The sequence below is a fragment of the Aythya marila genome (assembly GCF_965140915.1).
Source record: "Aythya marila genome assembly, chromosome: 1".
Lineage (NCBI taxonomy): Eukaryota > Metazoa > Chordata > Aves > Anseriformes > Anatidae > Aythya > Aythya marila.
Window position 1 is genome coordinate 55,138,014 of NC_139042.1, and position 19,452 is coordinate 55,157,465.

The following is a 19,452-nucleotide window of genomic DNA, read 5'->3' on the forward strand; positions in this document are numbered from 1 at the left end:
ACAGAATGGTTTGGGTTGGAAGGCACCTTAAAGATCACTCAGTTCTACCCCCTGCCATGGGCAGGGACACCTCCCCCCAGACCAGGCTGCCCAAAGCCCCATCCAGCCTGGCCTTGAGCACCTCCAGGGATGGGGCACCCACGGCTTCTCTGTTCTCAGCCACAGTGTCATGGTGTTCTCAGTACAGGTGTCCATCCCGAGGTGTTTCTTGCTCTGATCTCTTCCTGCTTAAAAGCATTGTGACACATATTTGATGTGGATTGGGTTTCTCCCACAACAGGGGTAGCTTTCCTAAGGCTTGATGGGGCTCTGGGTAGCTCTGGTGGCTTCAGCAGTACGTCTTCTGCTCTGAACAGCGTCCCTGCAACACTTACTGCCTGGAAAGACAACTGCAGCAGCATCTCTAATGGGCAGGGTGCTGAGAGGCACTGCCTAATAAGCACTGTGGGAGAGGAAGAGGGTGTTTTGCTTTTACGGACTCTTGTATTTCACCTGCGAAATGTTTGTCTTACGTAAAAGGTAGTTTCAGTGGGGAATGTTTAAGGTATTGCTTAATACTACAACTGTGGTTAGCAGTGCTCTTAAAATGTCTAAAGGATCTGAGTGCTTAAAGATGAGCTGCAGTACCCAGGAGGGAGATGCTGTTCCCAAGCCTGTAACAGAAGGTCACACACTCAAATATCATTTGCTGCAACTGATTTTTTTTTATTTATTTATTTATTTTCTGCAATTGAAAGGCTGCAATTTTATGTTTTTATGTTGACCTGGAAAGAAATCTACATTGAGACACCTTTCCCTCCTTTGCCTTACCACCATCCTCATCAGATCTTTGTGCCTCCTACTGGCATTTGTGGAGGGCTGAGGATAGTATGGGCTGACCCAAGATATCCTTTCCTTTTTTTTTTCATTGATGTGCACTGAGTAGCTTGCATAATTGGAAAATCCAACATAGCTGCTTGCATGGGCTCTGGTGGCCTTTTTTAGTATTATATAAGGTTCTTCCTGAGTTTCTTATCAGATAAAAAGTTGGTCACCTCCCCTTTGCTTGCAATTGTACACTTGTGTTATGGTAAAAAGGAAGGGACTATTTGTAGACAAGTGGGAAATGAGCTTATTATGGAACAGTATCTCCAATATTCAGCCCAATTTTCAGTAGCATTAGACCTCCCCACTCTAAGTGGAGCAAGGGCACGTAATGTCTGGGGAAAACAGCTTCTGCATTTTCTGTAGAATCAGCTCTTGATGAAAATTTGTGGGAATCTATTCCCTGAGCTGTCACTTGTCACTGGCAGATAGACACCGTGTCCAAACAGTGACCCATGAAGACAAGGAGTAAGAAGAACGATTCAGCCATCGATGCACAACAAATGAGCAGCTTCTTCCCCCTCAGCAAGCTGTGTTGTTACTCAAAACATACCCCACAGGGAGAGCTCTCATCTCTGCTTCTGTGCTTTGGGCTCCTGAAGTAGTAAGACACCATCCAATGGGTTGGGTGTTTGTTTTTTTTAATCCTCTGTGTGTTTGGATGCTCTTTGGGCAGGGGAGGTTCTTTTCTTCCTATTTATTTGGGATTTGCATGTCGGGGAGCTGGGGAAAAAAGCAGTGTAGTGTAGGGATTGCTGCTGAGTCAAGGCAGAGAGCTGGGGTGGAGTGCAGGACAGGTTTTAGGAGGTAGATGTGAAGCCATCTTGCTCCTCCCCTCCTGGCCCCACACCTGGCTTCAGCTTTCCACCCTTCTGCTGTGCATCACAGCCCATGTAGCTGTGCAACATCCCCAGTGGGAAAAGCATCTCTGTTGCAAGGGGCAGCATTTGTGTGGGAATAAAGAACCAAAGCAGGGAGAATGATTGGAACAAGGGGCGGTGCTTGGCCATCACATTTCTGGATTTTCTTCGGGTTTTACCTCTTCCAGCAGGACTCATCTGCCCACAGCACAGGTTACCTCTGCTGGCCTGGATGCTATGATTCAGCCAGCAGCTGGAGAGAGGCTGTCACTTTTGGGGATCCCCCTTCTCTCCCTCTTTGTCTCCCTGGCAAGATGCTGAGCAAGATGTAAAAACCCACAAACTGTTAAAAAAAAAAAAAAAAAAGGCCTTGGGCAAAAGCTAATGAAGGGGAATGTTCCTGATGCCATGCAGGAATGTGGTGAGATGCTGTGCAAGCAGCCAGTGCTGGCTGAGCTGAAGAGGGGCCAGGGGGTCAACTTCTAGGAAATAAGGACCCGACTGTTCATCGAGCAACCTCACTAAATATTAGCTGAAGTTCACAGAGTCAGTGGGAGCACTTGCTGCGACTTCGGTAGGCTCAGGGTCAGCCTTCGAGTAGCTAGCTGGTGGATACGAGCTTGGCAAGGAGTATTTCAGCCAACCGATGCGTAGCCTTGAGATCAGAAAAGCAATTTTCTATTAAAAAATAACAGCCTGCAATGATGCCCTTATTATTTATCTTGGCACTGCAACAGAAAGGTACCAAACTGCTGAAGTCCATTAGATTAAATCAAACAGAAAGCCATAAAAAAGGGGCCGAGGCAATGCCAGGGAGTCAGAGAACAACGCATAAAGCACGAATTCTCCTAGAGATAATTACCGAACACCACGTCGTTCCTGGCAGCAGCACAGATTCGCCTGGCTTTGACGTTTCTGGGATTGTGTGCAGATGCTCAGCGTGAGCCGTTCAGGATGGGATGCTGCCTGCTGGCTGCACGGGCGGAGGGTTGCTTTCGCTCGCTTCCCACCAGTGCGGCGCTACTGCCTGGGACTTCAAATGTCAGTGGGTTTCGGTCGGGGGCACTCTGAGATGAGCCACTTTGAGCGGAGCCTTAGAGGCTGGGAAGTTTTATTTACAGCCTCTCGGAGAGAAGGCCGGTGGGGGGAGCTGCTGGATGGAGAGGACATGGGGGAAGGAGCAGCACGGGGCGGGGCTGCAGAAGGTTTGTGGAGAGAGAAACTGGGCTTTTGTCCTCGGGTAATTCAGAAACTATAGCCTTGTGATGCCCATACATGCATGCCCCTGTTGTTCCTGGCAGTATAGACCCTTTCTTAGGTTTATATTTCATAGTTTTGACTATGGCAGCATTTATTTAATGTAGTGCTTTGGCAAAACAGGCAATGCTAATTGCAGCTACCGTTGACACAGCCCGACTTCCTACCCCAGTGTAGCCCTGGGTTTCAGAAAATCATAAAAAGTCTTACAGAGAGCTGTATTTTTCTTACTTCAATAGCCGTGTGAGTGCCTGAGAGACTTAGCACAATAGAAAATAATTAAAGGCAGCCTATGACGCTGGATGTTGTTCAAATGAACATGGAACAATCCCTTGTTTATCAGCTGAGGCCCTTTGTGGAAGGATGAAGTGGAGGATGTTTCTATGTAGCACTCATGATCCGTGCCCTCTGCATTTCCCAGTTAGAAAAGGATGCAGAGAGGGCATCCAGCATGAACATAACCATGTCTGTCTTTACCAAACAAAATATGTCTGAATATGTCTATTCACATAATAACGTAGAGATTTAATACATGTATAGATGTATTTTCCACGGGTCTCACCAGTGGAAAGTATATCCTAACAACAGCTGCAAATCTCATTCTGTGATTTGGTGAGTGTGGGACTTCTCTGGCTAAATTGCTGCTACTGAGCAAGGCAGGGATTTACCATCTGGTTGTCCATTTATTCCTTCGCTGCACACAGAATTTTCTTGAAAGAGTGAACTACTGCAAATGAGTGAAAAACAATATATCCATTAGCAGTAACCCGAAGCAGAGGTTCTGTTCTTGGGCTCAGGGAGAAGTTGCTTATATTTCTGTCCTCTTCCAAGGTAGTGCATTTCTTCATCCGAATTGCAATTGCAATTGCTCTGTCTGCAGATCTGCCTCCCAATAAGCAGATGTGGGAATTGCAATGGATTTAAAAAAAAATTGAGGACAGCTCGAAAAAAAGCCACCCTGCAGGAACCTTGGGTGCAGTATTAGCAGTTGGAAAGGGGAGGGGAGCAGTGCTTCTCCTCTCATCCCCCTACTGACTTTCTTTTGAAAATTGAACTTAATTGGAACAGATCTGTACCAGATAGGTTCTCACATTCATGATTTTTTTCCTCCAGTGTTCTCTAGATGACGTGTTTGGGCTCATCCAGCATGTGACATCCCTGCCTGTCTCGCACATGGGCTCAGAAGCAGAAACATCTTTATCATCAGAAGTTGGGCTGCTCCCAAAGGGAGCACCCACCCAAGTGCAGCTGGCTGGGTGGGAGGGGAGCAGTTTGCAGTCTTCATACCAAAAGTGACATACTGGAAGTCAGTTCTCTGCCAGCATGTAACACTCATGAGTCAAACCCAGATGCTGGGCAGATTAATTTTTTCCCCCACTGTCCCTTACACAAGCCGAAAGCTTTTCAGAGCAGGAGCCTCCTGTTCTGGGGTGCAGTTCTCGTTTCCTCACAGCATCGTCCTCCTGCTCTCAGCCCATGTATCGCAACGGCATTTTGATGTCTTTTTCTCCAGGCATTTCCAGCCTCCTCTAGCGTGTTTAAAAACCCCGGCAATTTTCTTTAAAGGTCTAATCCTTCTGTGAAGTGCCTGCCCTCGCTATTGTCAGGCTGGGTGAGGAGCCAGCCGTCCCTGGGAGTCACGCGTCCGTCAGGAAGATGCCTCGCACGCTCCCGAGCCCAGGAGCACGGGGGTTAGGGTTGTGAAAGAAATGAGCTGTTGAGTTCCTTTCTGTGTAAGTGATTATGCTGCCTGACTGAAGTTTCTGTTGCTGACAGGGAAGGCCGCTCTAATGCTCACATTAAAGGAGATTACCAAAGAATCGGGGATGTTATGCTGAAGAACATCCAGAGCATGAAGGTAGGAGTGATCCTATAACCATTACGCTTTGACATGGATTAGAATCAGCCTGCGTTTTCGTTTTTATGTGATGTGGCCCATTGTGCTGGTTTTCGCCAGTTTTAATCAAAGCTTATGCTACACCGGTTTCCTTTGATGAGATACCAAGTGCTGGGTGAGCACCGAGATTGCAGAAGTGCAAGACGACATTAAGTTGCACAGCCCCTTTCCCCAACCCCCTCTGCAAATTTAGGAACACTACACACAAAAGCTCAGGAACATTTCACTTCCAGTTCTTTATTCATTCAAATAAAGAGACAAAACATCAGAATTTTAATTTCCAAAGAGATCTTTCAAACACCAACCGTGCCTACTTGTGCATGCAAGTAAAAACGTTAAAATGTTGCAGGAGCAGCGATTGGAACCTGGACCCTGATTTGATTTGGGGAACTTCTATTTGTGCGCTACGGTGCCAAGTTAGACGCAAGATTTTTGAATGAATAATTAAATTGCTTTTCAGCTTTAAGGCTGAAAGCAAAAATAGGTGTATGAGCAGTAAATCGGAACATAACCTTCTGTGGGCTGTGCCTCCACTCTCAATCTGTCTGGAGCAGCATTTGTGAGGCCAGGCACTGCTGATAGCTAGAACAAACTGCGTGGAAGGCAGGCACGGGAGTCCTGCAGACTCTGAGAGTACGGACAGATAGCACACAGCTCACCTTATTAATGTGTCTGTGCATCCAGCCTATCCATCAGTGCCTGGCAAAGGACAGCACTACACATTTGGCATGTGGACCTCCAAACTACGGGATAAATCTTTCCCTGGTGACCTCTGTTGGTACATGCAGCAGCCTTGAGTCCTTGGCTGGAGGACAGGGTGGTTTGGACTTTATGGCTCTCTTTATGGACTTTATGGTAGTTGGTATTGAGCTCATCTTCTGGAAGGACAGGCAGATGTGCAGAGAGGTTAAGTGGCATGGAAGCAATTACAGAGCAAGTGGGAAAAAGAGAATGTAGAAGCCTTGATTCACAGTCCCCAGTACATAGGTGGCTGCGTCACCAATAAAGCATTTTTACCCTTTCTGCAGTAGCAGGAACAGCTTTTTCCCCTCAAGACACAGTTCAGATGCATTGGAAGAAACTCAGGGGGACTTTTCTACCCCCACCCCTCCTCTTTCAAGGGACACACCTTTTCACAAAGTTTTTGGAGTCTCAGTGAGCTTCTGACACATTGTCCTCCTGCTCTCAGTACCTCGCAACATTAAATTTTGTCCTTCACTGCCTCCAAGTCCTCCTGTGGCACTAGCCCAAAGGCAGTATACAACCTCACTGTAACTTAGGCCCATTGGTGTGCTTTCACCTTTGCTGTTCTCCCTTTCCCATTAGAGGATTTTGTTCCAGGTGCTTCGATGAGCAAATCACTATCACCACGGCTGATAACAACAGATACGCAGAGGAAAGAGGCAAAACCCAGTTTGACCTAAGGAACTGCCTAGGAAACGATAAAATTAGTTAAAACTCTACGTCTTTATCATGAGATCTGAAAACTGACCCTCCTTGTTTAATTAACTTAGGAGAGAAGTCAAGCAATTAATGGGCAGCCTCTGTACTGGTCCCGGGGGTCTGCGGTGTCTTTGCCTGCTGCCAGAGCTGCAGGCCTGTAGGATGAATACGTAGCCTAGGGATGAAGTGAAGGCTGCAGGGCAGTCGTGTTTATGGTGAAGATGTCACATATCACAGGGAGAGGGAGTTGATTGGAAATGTGTCAAAAATCACAAGCTTTAGGTTAAGCCAAACTGTCTTCTGCAATCCATTCAACATACACATTCAATTTGTTGCTGGTTAATATTTTACCAGGTACTGGGAGACCTTATTTAGTTGCTCAGAGAAGCTCTGTGCATCCTGAAGAATCAGGTCACATTTTGCAAAACACAAACAAAACCCCTACGTTAATTGTTTGATAAAATACTGCTGAATTATTTTAGATGAGCCCCATGATGACCTGTGGTGCTGGCACCTACGTGAAGTTAGATGTTCCATGCAAACCTCATTCCCTTGCTGGTGCATAACTCTCCCACTGCCAGTGGGATCATCTTAGTGACTGCACTAAGTAGGAGAGGATGTAATCTGAGCATGGAGGACTCCAACATAGCCATGTCTGTTGGACAGCTGTATTTGTGTGTCTGTTCAGGTTCCCAGGAGATGCAACTTCTCATTAATAACGGGAACAGAAGCCAGAAGTCCAGTTGCCTACATCTCAATTCTCCAAAACCACCTAAGTGATCAGGGGCACTTAAATGCCTTCATGCTCCTATAAAATCCATTTATGTTTCTTGGCACTGGATTCCGCTCTCTCCCTGTTGCTCCAGCTTGCACGAGCTATGTTTATGTCATCTCCTTGCCTTTGGACTTCTCCCTGATGCGAGATTTAGCTTTGTTCACTCATGTACTTTCGTCTTACAGTGAAAGCAGGGTCCGGGGGGGCGGGTGTGCATCTCATTAGTGATGACATTTCTTCTTTTCAAGTGCATATCAGAGGCACTGTGTTGCACAGCGATTCTGATCGCAAAATCCCAACTGCTGTGAGAGCTGGATTTTTTACTGGTACAGGTTTGGGATGAATGTTTATGAGTCACATCTCACCGTGTTTGCTAATAGCTCTGCCATGTGCTTGTTCTTTCTCTGTGCCTATAAGCAATTGACAATTCACCTGTGGAAGCACAATGAGATTTTAATGGAGCTGGAGAATGGGATCAAGAACTCTCGCAAGCTGGAGACCTTTTGCAGGGACTTCGAGCTACAGAAAGTCTGCTACTTGCCTCTCAATACCTTTCTCCTCAGGCCTTTGCACAGGCTCATGCACTACAAGCAGATAATGGAGAGGCTTTGCAAGCATTACCCACCAGCCCACGTAGACTTCAGGGATTCGAGAGGTAAGTGAGGGAGAAGACATCAGTTCCTGGAGCCGGGGAGTGTTAGAGGTGCATGTGCAAACAAAACCAAAATAAAAGTAAGCCTACATTCAAAGAGTTGCAAAATCAAGCACTCCGAAGACCAGAAGTGGTATGACTAAGGTTGTCCTTGCATACACATTATGGCACTCTCTGGACAAACATTTGGAAGAGAAAGCTGCTGGGGGTTATTAAATATGCAGAAATGGCACGCAGTTCAGGAAGTCTCTTCAGCTGAAAACAGTGGGGAGGTCGGGAGAGAACACAGGAGACACACCAGATGTGCTTGCCTTGTGCTTGCCAGCTTTCCCTAGATATCTGCTGGGAACACAAAGCACTGGCCCAGGTGAACCCTCGGTCTGACCCTGTGCAGCGGCTGTTGTTATGTCTTAAGGAGAGTATTATTTTTCCAGACATACTGTTTGTTCTTTTACCACTTCCACGATTTGTTTCAATAACTCAAAGCTGCCAACATGTGTGTGGTTTTGTTTTTTTTTTTCCAAATGTGAAGAATTTTTCTTCCTGCGGTCTGAGGTCACCGCTTGCTATTTCTTTTCAGTGATTTACTTTCCTCCTTCCATGTACCCTTCCTCCTCCCTATTGTAAGCTGTCTAAATTGAATGATACCTATGTTATCCATACCCTTAGCACTCAGGGCAGATCCACAGAAGGAATGGGTAGGGGACAGTGCCCAGGATGGCTGCCCCAAGCTCTATGGTGTTAGCTGAACCGAGTTCCTTGCAATGAGACCTGCAGGAGGCAGTGCACAAAATAGGGAGGCAACTTGATCTGTGGCGATAGGAAATGCCGCAGAGGTCGGTGACACTGCAGGGCTACACGACACGGGTGTTTGCCCAAATGCAGCTGCTGCCTGAAAGACCTCAAGGAGGACAGCAAGTGGTGCCTTCATGTCTTCTAGCCAAGGCTCTGTGGTGAGGGTGATGTGTTGATTCCTTTTACTAAGGTGCTTGCAGATTTCAGTTAAAGGTCAGGGTGTAAAGGCAGCAAGAAAAGGGGAGATGTGGATGTGAATCCCACCAAGTGACAGGCAGCAGAGAACACAGGTCTCTTGTTAACACGTGGATAAACGGTGCTCTGAGCAATGATACAGGAAGGAGGAACCACTGTTACTGTGCCATTAGCTCTATTTTTTAAATGCAGAGGGCTGTAACTCCTTTTCCAGTGCTAGTATCAGTCAAAGAGTGTGTTCAGCCCATTCAGAGACTGCCTGTCTGTTTGGGTGTATCCAGGTCGGTGCTCATGTACATGATGGCACAGGGAGCAATGCTGTGAGCTGGTCCCCCAGAAAAGATAAAGTGATTTTCAGCCCAGTTCTCTGAGTTAAATGCTTTAGTAGAATCTTTTGACTGTTACCATGAATTGACTTGAGTATTCCTACAATGTTTCTGCAGCTAAAATAGAGCAAGAAACTGATGGTATCTTCATGACAATGCTCCATCCTTAGTCAGATGATGTTCAGAGTTTGTGTGGGTTTTAGTCTGCCTGAGCAGGTTTATTCTGTGAAGGAAAAGAGTGTCGCAAAGAAGACGATGTCTGTGAATTACTTGCTGCAGACAGAAGTCTTTCTTTTTGAACATCCTTGTAAGTTTATAATAAGCATGTCACGGTTTTTTTATCTAGCTGCTTTGGCTGAGATTTCTGAAATGGTGGCTCAGCTCCATGGCAATATGATAAAGATGGAGAACTTCCAGAAGCTGCACGAACTCAAGAAAGACTTGATAGGCATAGACAATCTGGTGATCCCAGGAAGGGTAAGTAACAGAATTGTGACCAAGCTTTGATATCATTTCAAAGCATTAGGTGTATTTTGGAAATCTGATATTTTTTTTTGGAGCATCTGTGAAATTGCCTTTCCTCATATGAACCTTTTTTTCTCACAAAAAGCTATCAAATGTAAACATAATAATGTCATAGAAAACAGCAGCCTTTAAAATGGGAAGAAGCAATCATCCTTATTATTTTTTACTGATTTTATTAGGTTTATTTTATGTATAGATTTGGATGGTTGTAGGCAATTCCAAGTATCTATTACAAGAGGCAGTAAAAATGTAACATTTATCTCAGCATTCAGAGCTTGAGCGGTTGCACATTTCCTCATTTCTTTCTGCCCTTATTTTATTTTTTCAATCCTCAGTGCTAGAGTGTAGCAGATTAAAGGAAAGCAAGACATTTGTGCTGGAGGACCTTCAGCCTGCTCACGATGCCTGGCTTTGAAACTCGTGGCCCTGGGGACGAGCAGTCTCTTTAGTCTGCATGTAATGTTAGGCAGTATTTTTTGAGACAGTGTTGCCTTAAGTAAATACTTTTAATTATGTTATGGGAATGAGGACATCTCTTCCTTACTTGCCATGCATTTTTAAAACACAGGCTTATTTCAGAATAAATGACCCTCTGTAGAATTTGTAACCTTTTTTGCTCTTCTGTGTACACGTATCTGTGCGTGCAAGCTTGAGAGCTGCCTTGTAGAAGTGATTTCTTCCTTACTTCCCTGACTCCTGTGCATAATACACAAAGGCACTGCTTGTGGCAACAGAAAATGTATCACTAGACTGTTCCTGCCCCTCATACATTTCTGGGAAACAGCTAGGAATAAAAGATGAGTTTTGGATTGGATTGCAAGTATGGCAGTGCTTGAACGTGCCCTGCAGCCTGGCCATCCAGCCCGGGGTCTGCTTGCAGAGCCGTGTCCGTGCCTTGAGCCACCACGGGCTCCTGGCAGAGTGGCAGCTTTCTGGCCTCTCCGTGCTCTTGTTCGTTTAAGGATTTAAACATTTCATATAAGGGGGTTGAAGTGGAGCTGAGCACAGGTATGTCTCGGTTTGCAGCAGTCCCCCACCCTCTCACTTCGCCTCCTCCCTGTCCCTCCAGCAGCCACCGCGGCTCGTGCTCCCTTCCAGTGATCCACAGACCGTGCGCGTCCCTGGCAAGCCCCTCAGGACGCTTCCCAGCCTGTGCATCCTCCATCACATGAAATTAAACGCTGTCACCGGCTGCTGCTGCTGCTGCCCTGTTCTATTTAAAGACAGAGCTGTCTTCCTCTCCTAGGAAGTTCAAGAAGGCGGCAGACGGGGGGCAGAGGCCATTTGCCTGCCAAGGGGAAAGGTTTTGGCTGCCACGCTCTGGCAGATGCCCAAGACGTTGCTGCTGTCCAGCCCTTTGGCCAATCAGCCAGGAAGGCAGATGCTGCTGAGCAGTGCCGATGGTGCCTGTGTGTTACCCAGAAGTGGCCCAGTGCCATGTCTCAGAGAGGAGAACCTCCGAGGAGGCCTCTCGTGCTAGGCCTGTGGTTCGGCTGTCCTAACGGTGGTGGCTTTGGGTAACCATCATCTTCATGTTGCCCCAGTCTCTGCAGCCACCAGCCTGGTTCCCGTACTGGGTATTAAAGCATCCCCCAGTCGGTTCTGCTTGCAGATGGCGATGGCCTGCGGCTCTGCTGTGGGTTTGGGCAGTGCTTGCCCTGCTGGAGCTAGGCCTGGGAGTACTGACCATGAGGCAGTACCACATAAATAGTAATTGTGATTAATATTACGTGGTGCCAGCACAGCTTCCAGTGGCCCCTTTGGTACCGTGAGCTCACTGTGACAGAAGGAACAACCTTCTCCAGGCACTTTTCCCACCCTAACTTAATGTGGGTAGGGGGCTGGACACACCACAGAAACCCTAAGGCAACTGAAGTATCTCTGTGACCAGATTAATCTTCCTACAGCTAATTCATTGCTAAGTTGCAGGTGATCCTGATGCTTTATATGCCTTTTACATGCACAATATGAGCAGAATGACCTTCAAAAGACTAATAAATAAATACAAACCTCTTGGCAGAAGCTGGAGGGAGTGACTGAAAAACTATGCTTTGATGGGGTTCAGGTATGTGTACGGTGGAGTTATGTTATAGATGACAATAAATCCAGGAAACCCCAGCGGTTTGAAAGTTCTGGTTGTGATGCTCTTCCGATAATTACATCCCTAAACATTTTGAAACAATTTCATCTCAAGTAATGCACTGTATTATTTGACATGGACTGTACTAGGGTAGCTCACGCTGCCAGACCAATTTCCCTCCTTTCCTGCTGCTGATGTTGATTTGTTCAGCTGATTTTTCACCTCAGTGAAGAGCTGTACATGCCATACACACAACACAAGCTGACCAGTGTCTATATAATAAGTAACGTACAGACCCACTTATCATTAGCATTTACATCATTTGTAGTATGAATATTCATTCAAAACTGATGAAAGAGGTAGCTAGCTGTCTGAAAGAATCAATGTGTTAGGTACAGAAAATTTTGCCTAGCTGAATTTTCCTGAAATGAATGAAATACCATCCAGCAGTTGATGGTAGAGATGGTTAAGAATAGAAAGAAAATATCCTATAAAGATTTTTAACATATTTAGTAAAGATAATAAAAAATCTCGGTGACTGATAATCAATTCAGTCTTATGACCAAGTAGTCATATTTATTCTTGCATACTAAAAAATCATAATCATTTTGGCAAAAGACACATATTTATTTTGTATTTGCTTCCTACAGGAGTTCATTAGACTGGGCAGTCTTAGTAAATTGTCCGGAAAAGGTTTACAGCAACGAATGTTCTTTCTGGTAAGCGAGAAGGCGATTTTTCTTTATATGTTGACATGTAACTGTAGCCAACTATTAAGCAAACTGGAACTGTGAATTACAGTAAGTATTTTTAAACAGTTGGTTAAATCAACAAAATACATCACCTAGCTGTTTGTTAAGAATATATGTTTCTTTCCAAAACCAATGTTCTCTTTGTCAGTGCTTACAAAGATAAAACTATTTATTTTTATATGACAGTGTGAATACCATGATAAAATAATAATACCTCCTAGCAACATTGTCTTAAGTATTAGAAGAGTCATTACAAAATGAAAAGTGGCACCAGGGTTAGTGATCATGTCCAGAAAAGAAGATAAAGAATAACTCTGAGTGATATAAAAGATAATCCACATAATGCTCTCAGGACACATTACAGAAACAAGTTTCTCCACAAACCATCCAGTTTCAACCCGGGTATGCCTAGCGTGTTGATGGGTCTGCCTTTACCCGGAGATACATTTAGAAGCTATTTCACTAGGAAAAATTATCTCCTCCCACCATCACTCGCAGCATTTTCAGGTTGCAGCAATCTCACTCAGTCTGGAATCCACAAGAGCTGACCAGATGGTTTCTCCTCTCTTCCCGGAAAGCTGACTTGCTCCCAGGACCCCAGTCCTGCTGCAGCTCAGCTGTTGATGCCGGGGGACTGGGATGCCCAGCAGAGTGCCCAGATTTTATAGTCTGGTGGTACAGGGCAGGACATAAAGAGTCAGAGACAGGAAAACTCAAACTCGGTCCCTTGTGTGCAAAACGTGAAGATGTATAGAAAAGCTTGCAAGCGTGCTAGATTTTATGGGGTCTTTAGCATTTACTCTCCCAAATGAGCCCAACATGTAACTGCTAGTTTTACCTTGGTAAGATTATGGCTATAAAGGTGCTAAAGAGGGAGCCTAATGAATATGGTGCATATTTCCTTGCATACCACCATTCTCATTGCCAGATGATGCCTTGATATTATACTTGTATAAAACGCTGAAAATTGAGACAAGACTCTTAAATCAATCTCAGTTTTTGGCAGTCGCTCGCACTCTCGGAGAAGTCTGTCATCTCCCTCAAGGACCAGAATCTTTCTTGGAGATAAAAGCCTGAATCAGTATTCTGTGACTCCAAATACATGAGCAATTATTGGCAAAATTAAATCCCCCTCTAGTGGCCAATCCACATCACTCCATGAATGATTGCTATTCAGTTGTAGCACTCTGGTGAGAGTTGTTTCCCTCCACAGAGTATGATTCTCTTGATGCAACAGCCATGTTTGAGAAGTACATCTTTTGACATGTGGTCAGTGAAAATTGACCATTATTTTTACAGCATGCAACCAAATGCAGGTGGACATTTGACATGTTGTTGTCAAACATGTAGGAAGTTCTATATGTCAAGAAATAGTCACTCCACCTTGACATTTCTAACCTAATCACCTATATGAAACAGGTCTCACAGCTTCCTTCAAAATACGTGGAGTAATAGATAACCACCTGAAGAGTAGAGTTGGACACACCTGTCTTGGGGCATGCTTCCTTTCCACACAAATCAGGATAAAGTATTGATGAAACAGGCTTCTCTTCCTTCCATTGCTTCAAACTGCCCCGGACTGTGAAAGGTCCTACTTGGTTTCACTGCTGTGGCTTGTTAATTTCGACCCAGAGATCATAAACGGATGAGAACATATTGGAATATTAGAAGATAACAAGTGGAAAATTGTGAGAACATGCCAGAGAATAGCTGGGAAGGAAGGCAGGGATGGTAACAGATGACAATACGAGGTATTAGGGATAATACGAGGGATATTGTGGAAGCCAGTATTTTGGATTCTTGCATTAGGACTGCCAGTACTGGATAGTTTTCTTGTATTTACTATTCTGATATCTTTCTATGTGTGCCAACATAATTCTAACAATGCTTATTCTTGCTTTTCAGTTTAATGATATTTTGTTGTACACAAGTAGAGGCCTGACAGCATCAAATCAGTTTAAAGTCCATGGGCATCTACCACTGTATGGCATGACAGTAAGTATAACAAGAAGTTGAATTCATGCTTAAATGGTTATTTAAGGTCCCATCTTTGTTGCTTGCTCAGTTTCTGCTGGAGTGAGAGCAGTAGCAAAGGGTTGTTCTCTGATTCAGATAAGTTGTTGTTGTGGGTTTTCTTTTCTTTATATTTTCAGACCATAATTTTAACCATGATTCTTAAAAGTGATTCATAACCATTTGCTAATAGAAACACTGTTTGAGGCAAGTAATCAGTACTGGCAATTTCAATCCTATGAAAAAATGTTTCCTAGTGTTTCTATCTATTTATCTTAAAGCCAAGGTAGTGGGAAACTGCAGGCAGCAATATGTCACTCTGCGCCCTTTTGCAATTCTTCTGGAAAATAGACGATTCAGGCCCAATAGCCAGTAATAGTTCTTCTTCTTACATGATTTAGCAAATGTTCTTGGTGATTTCAAAACTTCCATTTTCCCCATTACTTTCATTGGAACTTCTCATGTTCTCATATCTATTTTATACCATTTTCCTGATATTGAATTAGATGATCACTACCACAGTAACTGAATTTCTCTCAGTACTGGTGAGGCTTCAAGTTTTATCTAACATTCCTAGGAATCTACTCAATTATTGATGTCCATTTGGCACGACTGGTTCACAGCAGTATTGTGCTATGCTGCAGCGTCCAAAGCACTCCCATATAAAAATACCATTGTCTTCCTTTCTTTGACAAAAAGCCATGCTTTTGGCTTAAAGGGTTATTGCACAATTTAATATTTTTTCACCTTTCAGGCTACCAGTTTTTTCTAGCTCAAAAAGTTGTTTCTGACCATCTCGCTTTTCTTTTCCCTAATGGCAAAAGCTTGTCCAGTTCACTGTTTCATCTTAAGAAATAAGATTGTTTCCTACAGTCTGACTGCATGTTGACTTTTCTCTCAGATAGAAGAAAGTGAAGAGGAATGGGGGGTTCCTCATTGTCTAACACTTCGAGGTCAACAGCAGTCCATCATTGTTGCAGCAAGGTAATTTGATGGAGACAACACACACAGTTAATGTTGAAAAAAGCTAGCATCTCATGTCTGTATTTGTTCATTTAAATTAAAATCAAGTTCAACTTGGGACTATTTCTTAGAGTTTGTTTTCAGCTTTATGAAAGCGATTAAAACCTGAATTTTCCTTGTTAGTACCCGTTCTGAAATGGACAAATGGACTGAGGACATTCAGATGGCAATAGACCTGGCAGAGAAAAGCAGTGGCCCTGCCCCAGAATTGCTGGCTAGTAGCCCACCTGACAATAGTAAGTAAATGCTAGAGAGGAGGTTTTGTTAATTTTAGTCAGTGTAGTCGGTGATTGCTTCTATGTAGAGTGGTGATACATGCTGGCCACAAGTGAATTTGATACATTTGAAGTTGATTTATATATATTTACATATATATATTTATGTACGTACCATTGTAATGTTTTTGTTGATGTTAGCAGAAAGTTTCACTGAATAGAGATGTGACTTAAGCATAATGATTTCAGGAAGTATTTTACGAGACTTGGGCAGTGCCTGTCCTTGGAAGGTATTAAAAGCACCGATGAAGCGTAGTGGGCTTTGACTCTAACACTTGCAGAAACACGTAAAAAATAATCTGCTTAACATCTGCACAAAGTTGTCTCTAAAAGTGTGTTTTGAAGCTAGTTCACGAGATTGTGAACAGACTTACTTGTTTAATTTTTCCAATTATATATGTTGTTGCATAGAGGAAGAAAGATGCTTTTTCCCTGCATTTCATAGAGTCTCCTGATGAAACTACTGTAGACCAGGAATCTGAGGACGATCTCAGTGCATCCCGCACCTCACTCGAACGTCAGTCACCACACCGTGGCAACACTACGGTGCACGTCTGCTGGCACAGAAATACCAGTGTTTCAATGATCGACTTTAGTATTGCTGTGGAGGTATCTGCCTCAGAACAATCTGAACTGCAGCTCCAGATGTGCTCTTGAATGACAATTTCCTTTTTGCTCCTCCTCAATAAGTGCTCTTTCCTCTCGGGGATGTTCCAGGCACACCTGTGATGTGAAACTGGCTCCCGTACCCTCAAACGATGCCCTCAGTCAAGGCACACACTTCTCACTCCCTCAGTGCATCTTTTCGAAATCAGTTAGAGCAGTAATTCTTACAGAAATAACTGTCCCCAAAGTGCTGATGCTCTTGAAAACTTGAAGCAGGTCAAACTGTCTTAATGCTTTCATTGACAGAGGCATTAAGTCATTGCTTGAGCTGAAAGGATATTGTCTTTAGCTGCTGCAGACAGTTTTGATTATGTGTATTACTAACTTACTTTCTTTACCTAGCCATCTTTTCTGGAACCTTGTCTCATTGCTCAGTCCCATCTGCTTTTTCTTTATTTGCATTTTCCACCTCCAAATAAAAAGCCTTTTTTTCCCCCTGATCACAGCTAAGCCAATCTGAAACACGTTCCCTAACTCTGCGCTTAGCGGACAAGAGCTAGACATTGGCTTTTCAAAGATTAAAATGAAAGACTCCTAGTTCAGTGCTTGGTCCAAGTGAGGTGGCAAGTCTGCTTCGGTGTTCCTCCTTCACCAGAGAGACACCGCAGGGAGCTCTGAATGCTTTATCGCAGTCCTCATCACGTGGAGGGTTATGTGAAAGTGGTAAAAGGAATCTCAAAACTATCAACATCCACTCAGGAGGCAGCCCTAATATATCAGCTCTCTGTTGCACTGGAGAAGATGCCCCGACTCAGAACTGAGGGAGATGCCAGGACAGATGGTGTTCAGAGTTTGCTTCTGGTTTTAAGCAGTAGAAATTGAAATTTGACAAAGGAAATTGTCAAAATTTAGAAAATCATTAGCAAATGCTAAGTAGAGAGCCCCATTTTGCTCCCATGCGGATGCATTTCCTGCTTTTTATGCCTTTATATCCTGCAAAGGAGAAATAGCTCAGCGTGGAACCGGCTCTCATATTTTCCCCTAACACATAGGGCTTATTATAAATTGATATAAAGTAAATTTAAAGTGGTGATTTATTCTAATGAGTAAAATGTTTGGTTAGGCAAATCTTTTTTTTACCTGAGATCAGGGTTCATTGTTCTTTACTTTTGTTCCTCCCTGTGACTCAAATGTGTGCAAACATGGTGGTGAAGACCAAACACACACCCTGGAGTTATTCTGTGACAACATCTTCAGCTCCACTGCTGCTTCACGTGTGGCAGGTCACACTCATGCTCACGTCATTCTGTTGGTGCCTTTCACTTCAGCATTATCGTTTATTTTCTTTGTGTCTCTCCCTCCTCTCTGTCTTTCTTGTGGTAGAAGATCCTCTCTCTGTCAGTGACTGTACTTCCCTACCTGCTGGACTGATCAGTGATCAGCGGCCTGTTTCCATTTCATATGTCTGCTGGTACCGAATGCAAAGCCTGTCCTTTTATGATATCCTCCAGAGTAATGAGGTTAACAGAAAATTAAGGAGTATGCCTGTAACTTAGGTCACGGCGTCAGCAGTCCTCATAGCAGAGCACGGGATTATCTAAAGCAAAGGCTTTAATGCACAGCCAAGACTGGTGAAAACAGAGCAATATTTGCGAGAATATTTAGTTTGTAGTAGATTACAAACTAAATTATTAGCTCCTGCATTACGTAGTGAGAATGATGTGAATGGCTGTTTTGATCCGGATGCTAGCCCTAATATTCAACAAGGAAGGAGAAGTAATAATTCCCTGAGAGCTCCCCATCATTTGCAAGGTACAGTGATGCTGGACTTTACAGTAGATGGGTGAAAAGATTATTTTCTTCAGCCAGCCACTAAATATTGTGCCTTGTGTTCCTCCTCTTTGTTGTAAATTATCCAAAATCCAGCTAAGAACAAGGCTGATAGTCCTTGCTTTTGAAATCTTTGAAAAGTTACCGCGTTAACTCACTGGGTACTGAGAGCTCAATCTCTATCTGCAATTCCAAAGTACGTCATGATTTTCCTTTACATCACAAATTCATGTCAGACTTTCTGTTTTCATTGCTCTATTTAAGTATCATTTGAAAAGAACATAGACTAGGCTAACAAGACTGACTGATGTTTGGTAATATTTTACTGAAAGCCACCTTAATTTAAAAAATAGATGCATAAGTGTAGTAGTTTGAAGTTTTTGGAAGTACCCAGCTATGAACAAAAACATATTACTAAGTTAACTGCTGTTTAATGCTAGAAAAATGTGGAAGAAAAATACATCCATTTCACCAAACCGCTTTCACATTCAGCAAGGTCACATAGGATGAGGTAAAAGCAGCTGATTTTTTCTTACAGTCATTAAACTGCAGACAAACCTCACTTAAAGAACGACAGGTATTTCTAGTTCTGAGCTTACAGCCTAATTGGTGGAATTAAATAAGCTAAGCAGAAACGCAAACATCCTTTATGTGGGGCTTGGCTACTTGCCACCTGCTTGTACACCTCTGCACCATGCACTTCACTGGTTTATTTGCCTACGTTTGATCTGTTTCAGAATCAGCTGTCCGGAAATCTCCTAAGAAAATTCAAAAACAGCAACGGGTGGCAGAAGCTCTGGGTGGTATTCACCAACTTCTGTATGTTCTTCTATAAATCGCACCAGGTAACGCACTGCACGAGCTTGTGTGTGAGCGCTCGGTTCCTGACACTTCCAACAGTTAGCTTACACTTGTGTTATTACAGAAATCCTCAATTCTAGGCTTTATGCATTATAAAAGAAAAATAAAAGGATATTTTACACATAAGCAGGCTAGAGAAATCATTTGTTCATACACTCCATACTAAGCAAAAGCACTTAAACAGTGAGTGGTGCAGGCTGGCAAGTACATTTCTAAAGGAGTGGGTGTTTGCAGGCCTGGGATGAACACATGTGGTGCTCTGCAGGTGCCAGATGATGCTGCTTTAAGTCAGCTTGAAAGTAGTGAAAGCCTGCGGCTTGAGACAAATTTCTTACCAGGAAATACTGGTAGGATCAGCTTGCCGAAGATTTTGATGATAAGGGTCCCTAAAGATGGGCAGTCATTACCAAACAATTCAGATTG

The 19,452-nt window shown here is 43.8% G+C and overlaps 1 protein-coding gene across 6 annotated transcripts in view; it reads left to right on the plus strand.

Annotated features, from left to right (window-relative positions):
* Positions 1-19,452, plus strand: part of FARP1 (FERM, ARH/RhoGEF and pleckstrin domain protein 1) — a 194,887-nt gene that overhangs the window by 173,021 nt on the left and 2,414 nt on the right. For 4 of the 6 annotated variants that reach the window (XM_082754400.1, XM_082754401.1, XM_082754398.1 and 1 more), the window contains exons 17-25: positions 4,758-4,839; positions 7,514-7,751; positions 9,411-9,541; positions 12,320-12,388; positions 14,327-14,416; positions 15,336-15,418; positions 15,581-15,693; positions 16,178-16,341; positions 18,906-19,013. In XM_082754400.1, the coding sequence (XP_082610526.1) occupies positions 4,758-4,839; positions 7,514-7,751; positions 9,411-9,541; positions 12,320-12,388; positions 14,327-14,416; positions 15,336-15,418; positions 15,581-15,693; positions 16,178-16,341; positions 18,906-19,013 (1,078 nt within the window). Of the gene's footprint in view, positions 1-4,757; positions 4,840-7,513; positions 7,752-9,410; positions 9,542-12,319; positions 12,389-14,326; positions 14,417-15,335; positions 15,419-15,580; positions 15,694-16,177; positions 16,342-17,721; positions 17,859-18,905; positions 19,014-19,452 lie in introns of all 6 variants that reach the window. The other 2 variants (XM_082754402.1, XM_082754403.1) reach the window with 2 other exon arrangements.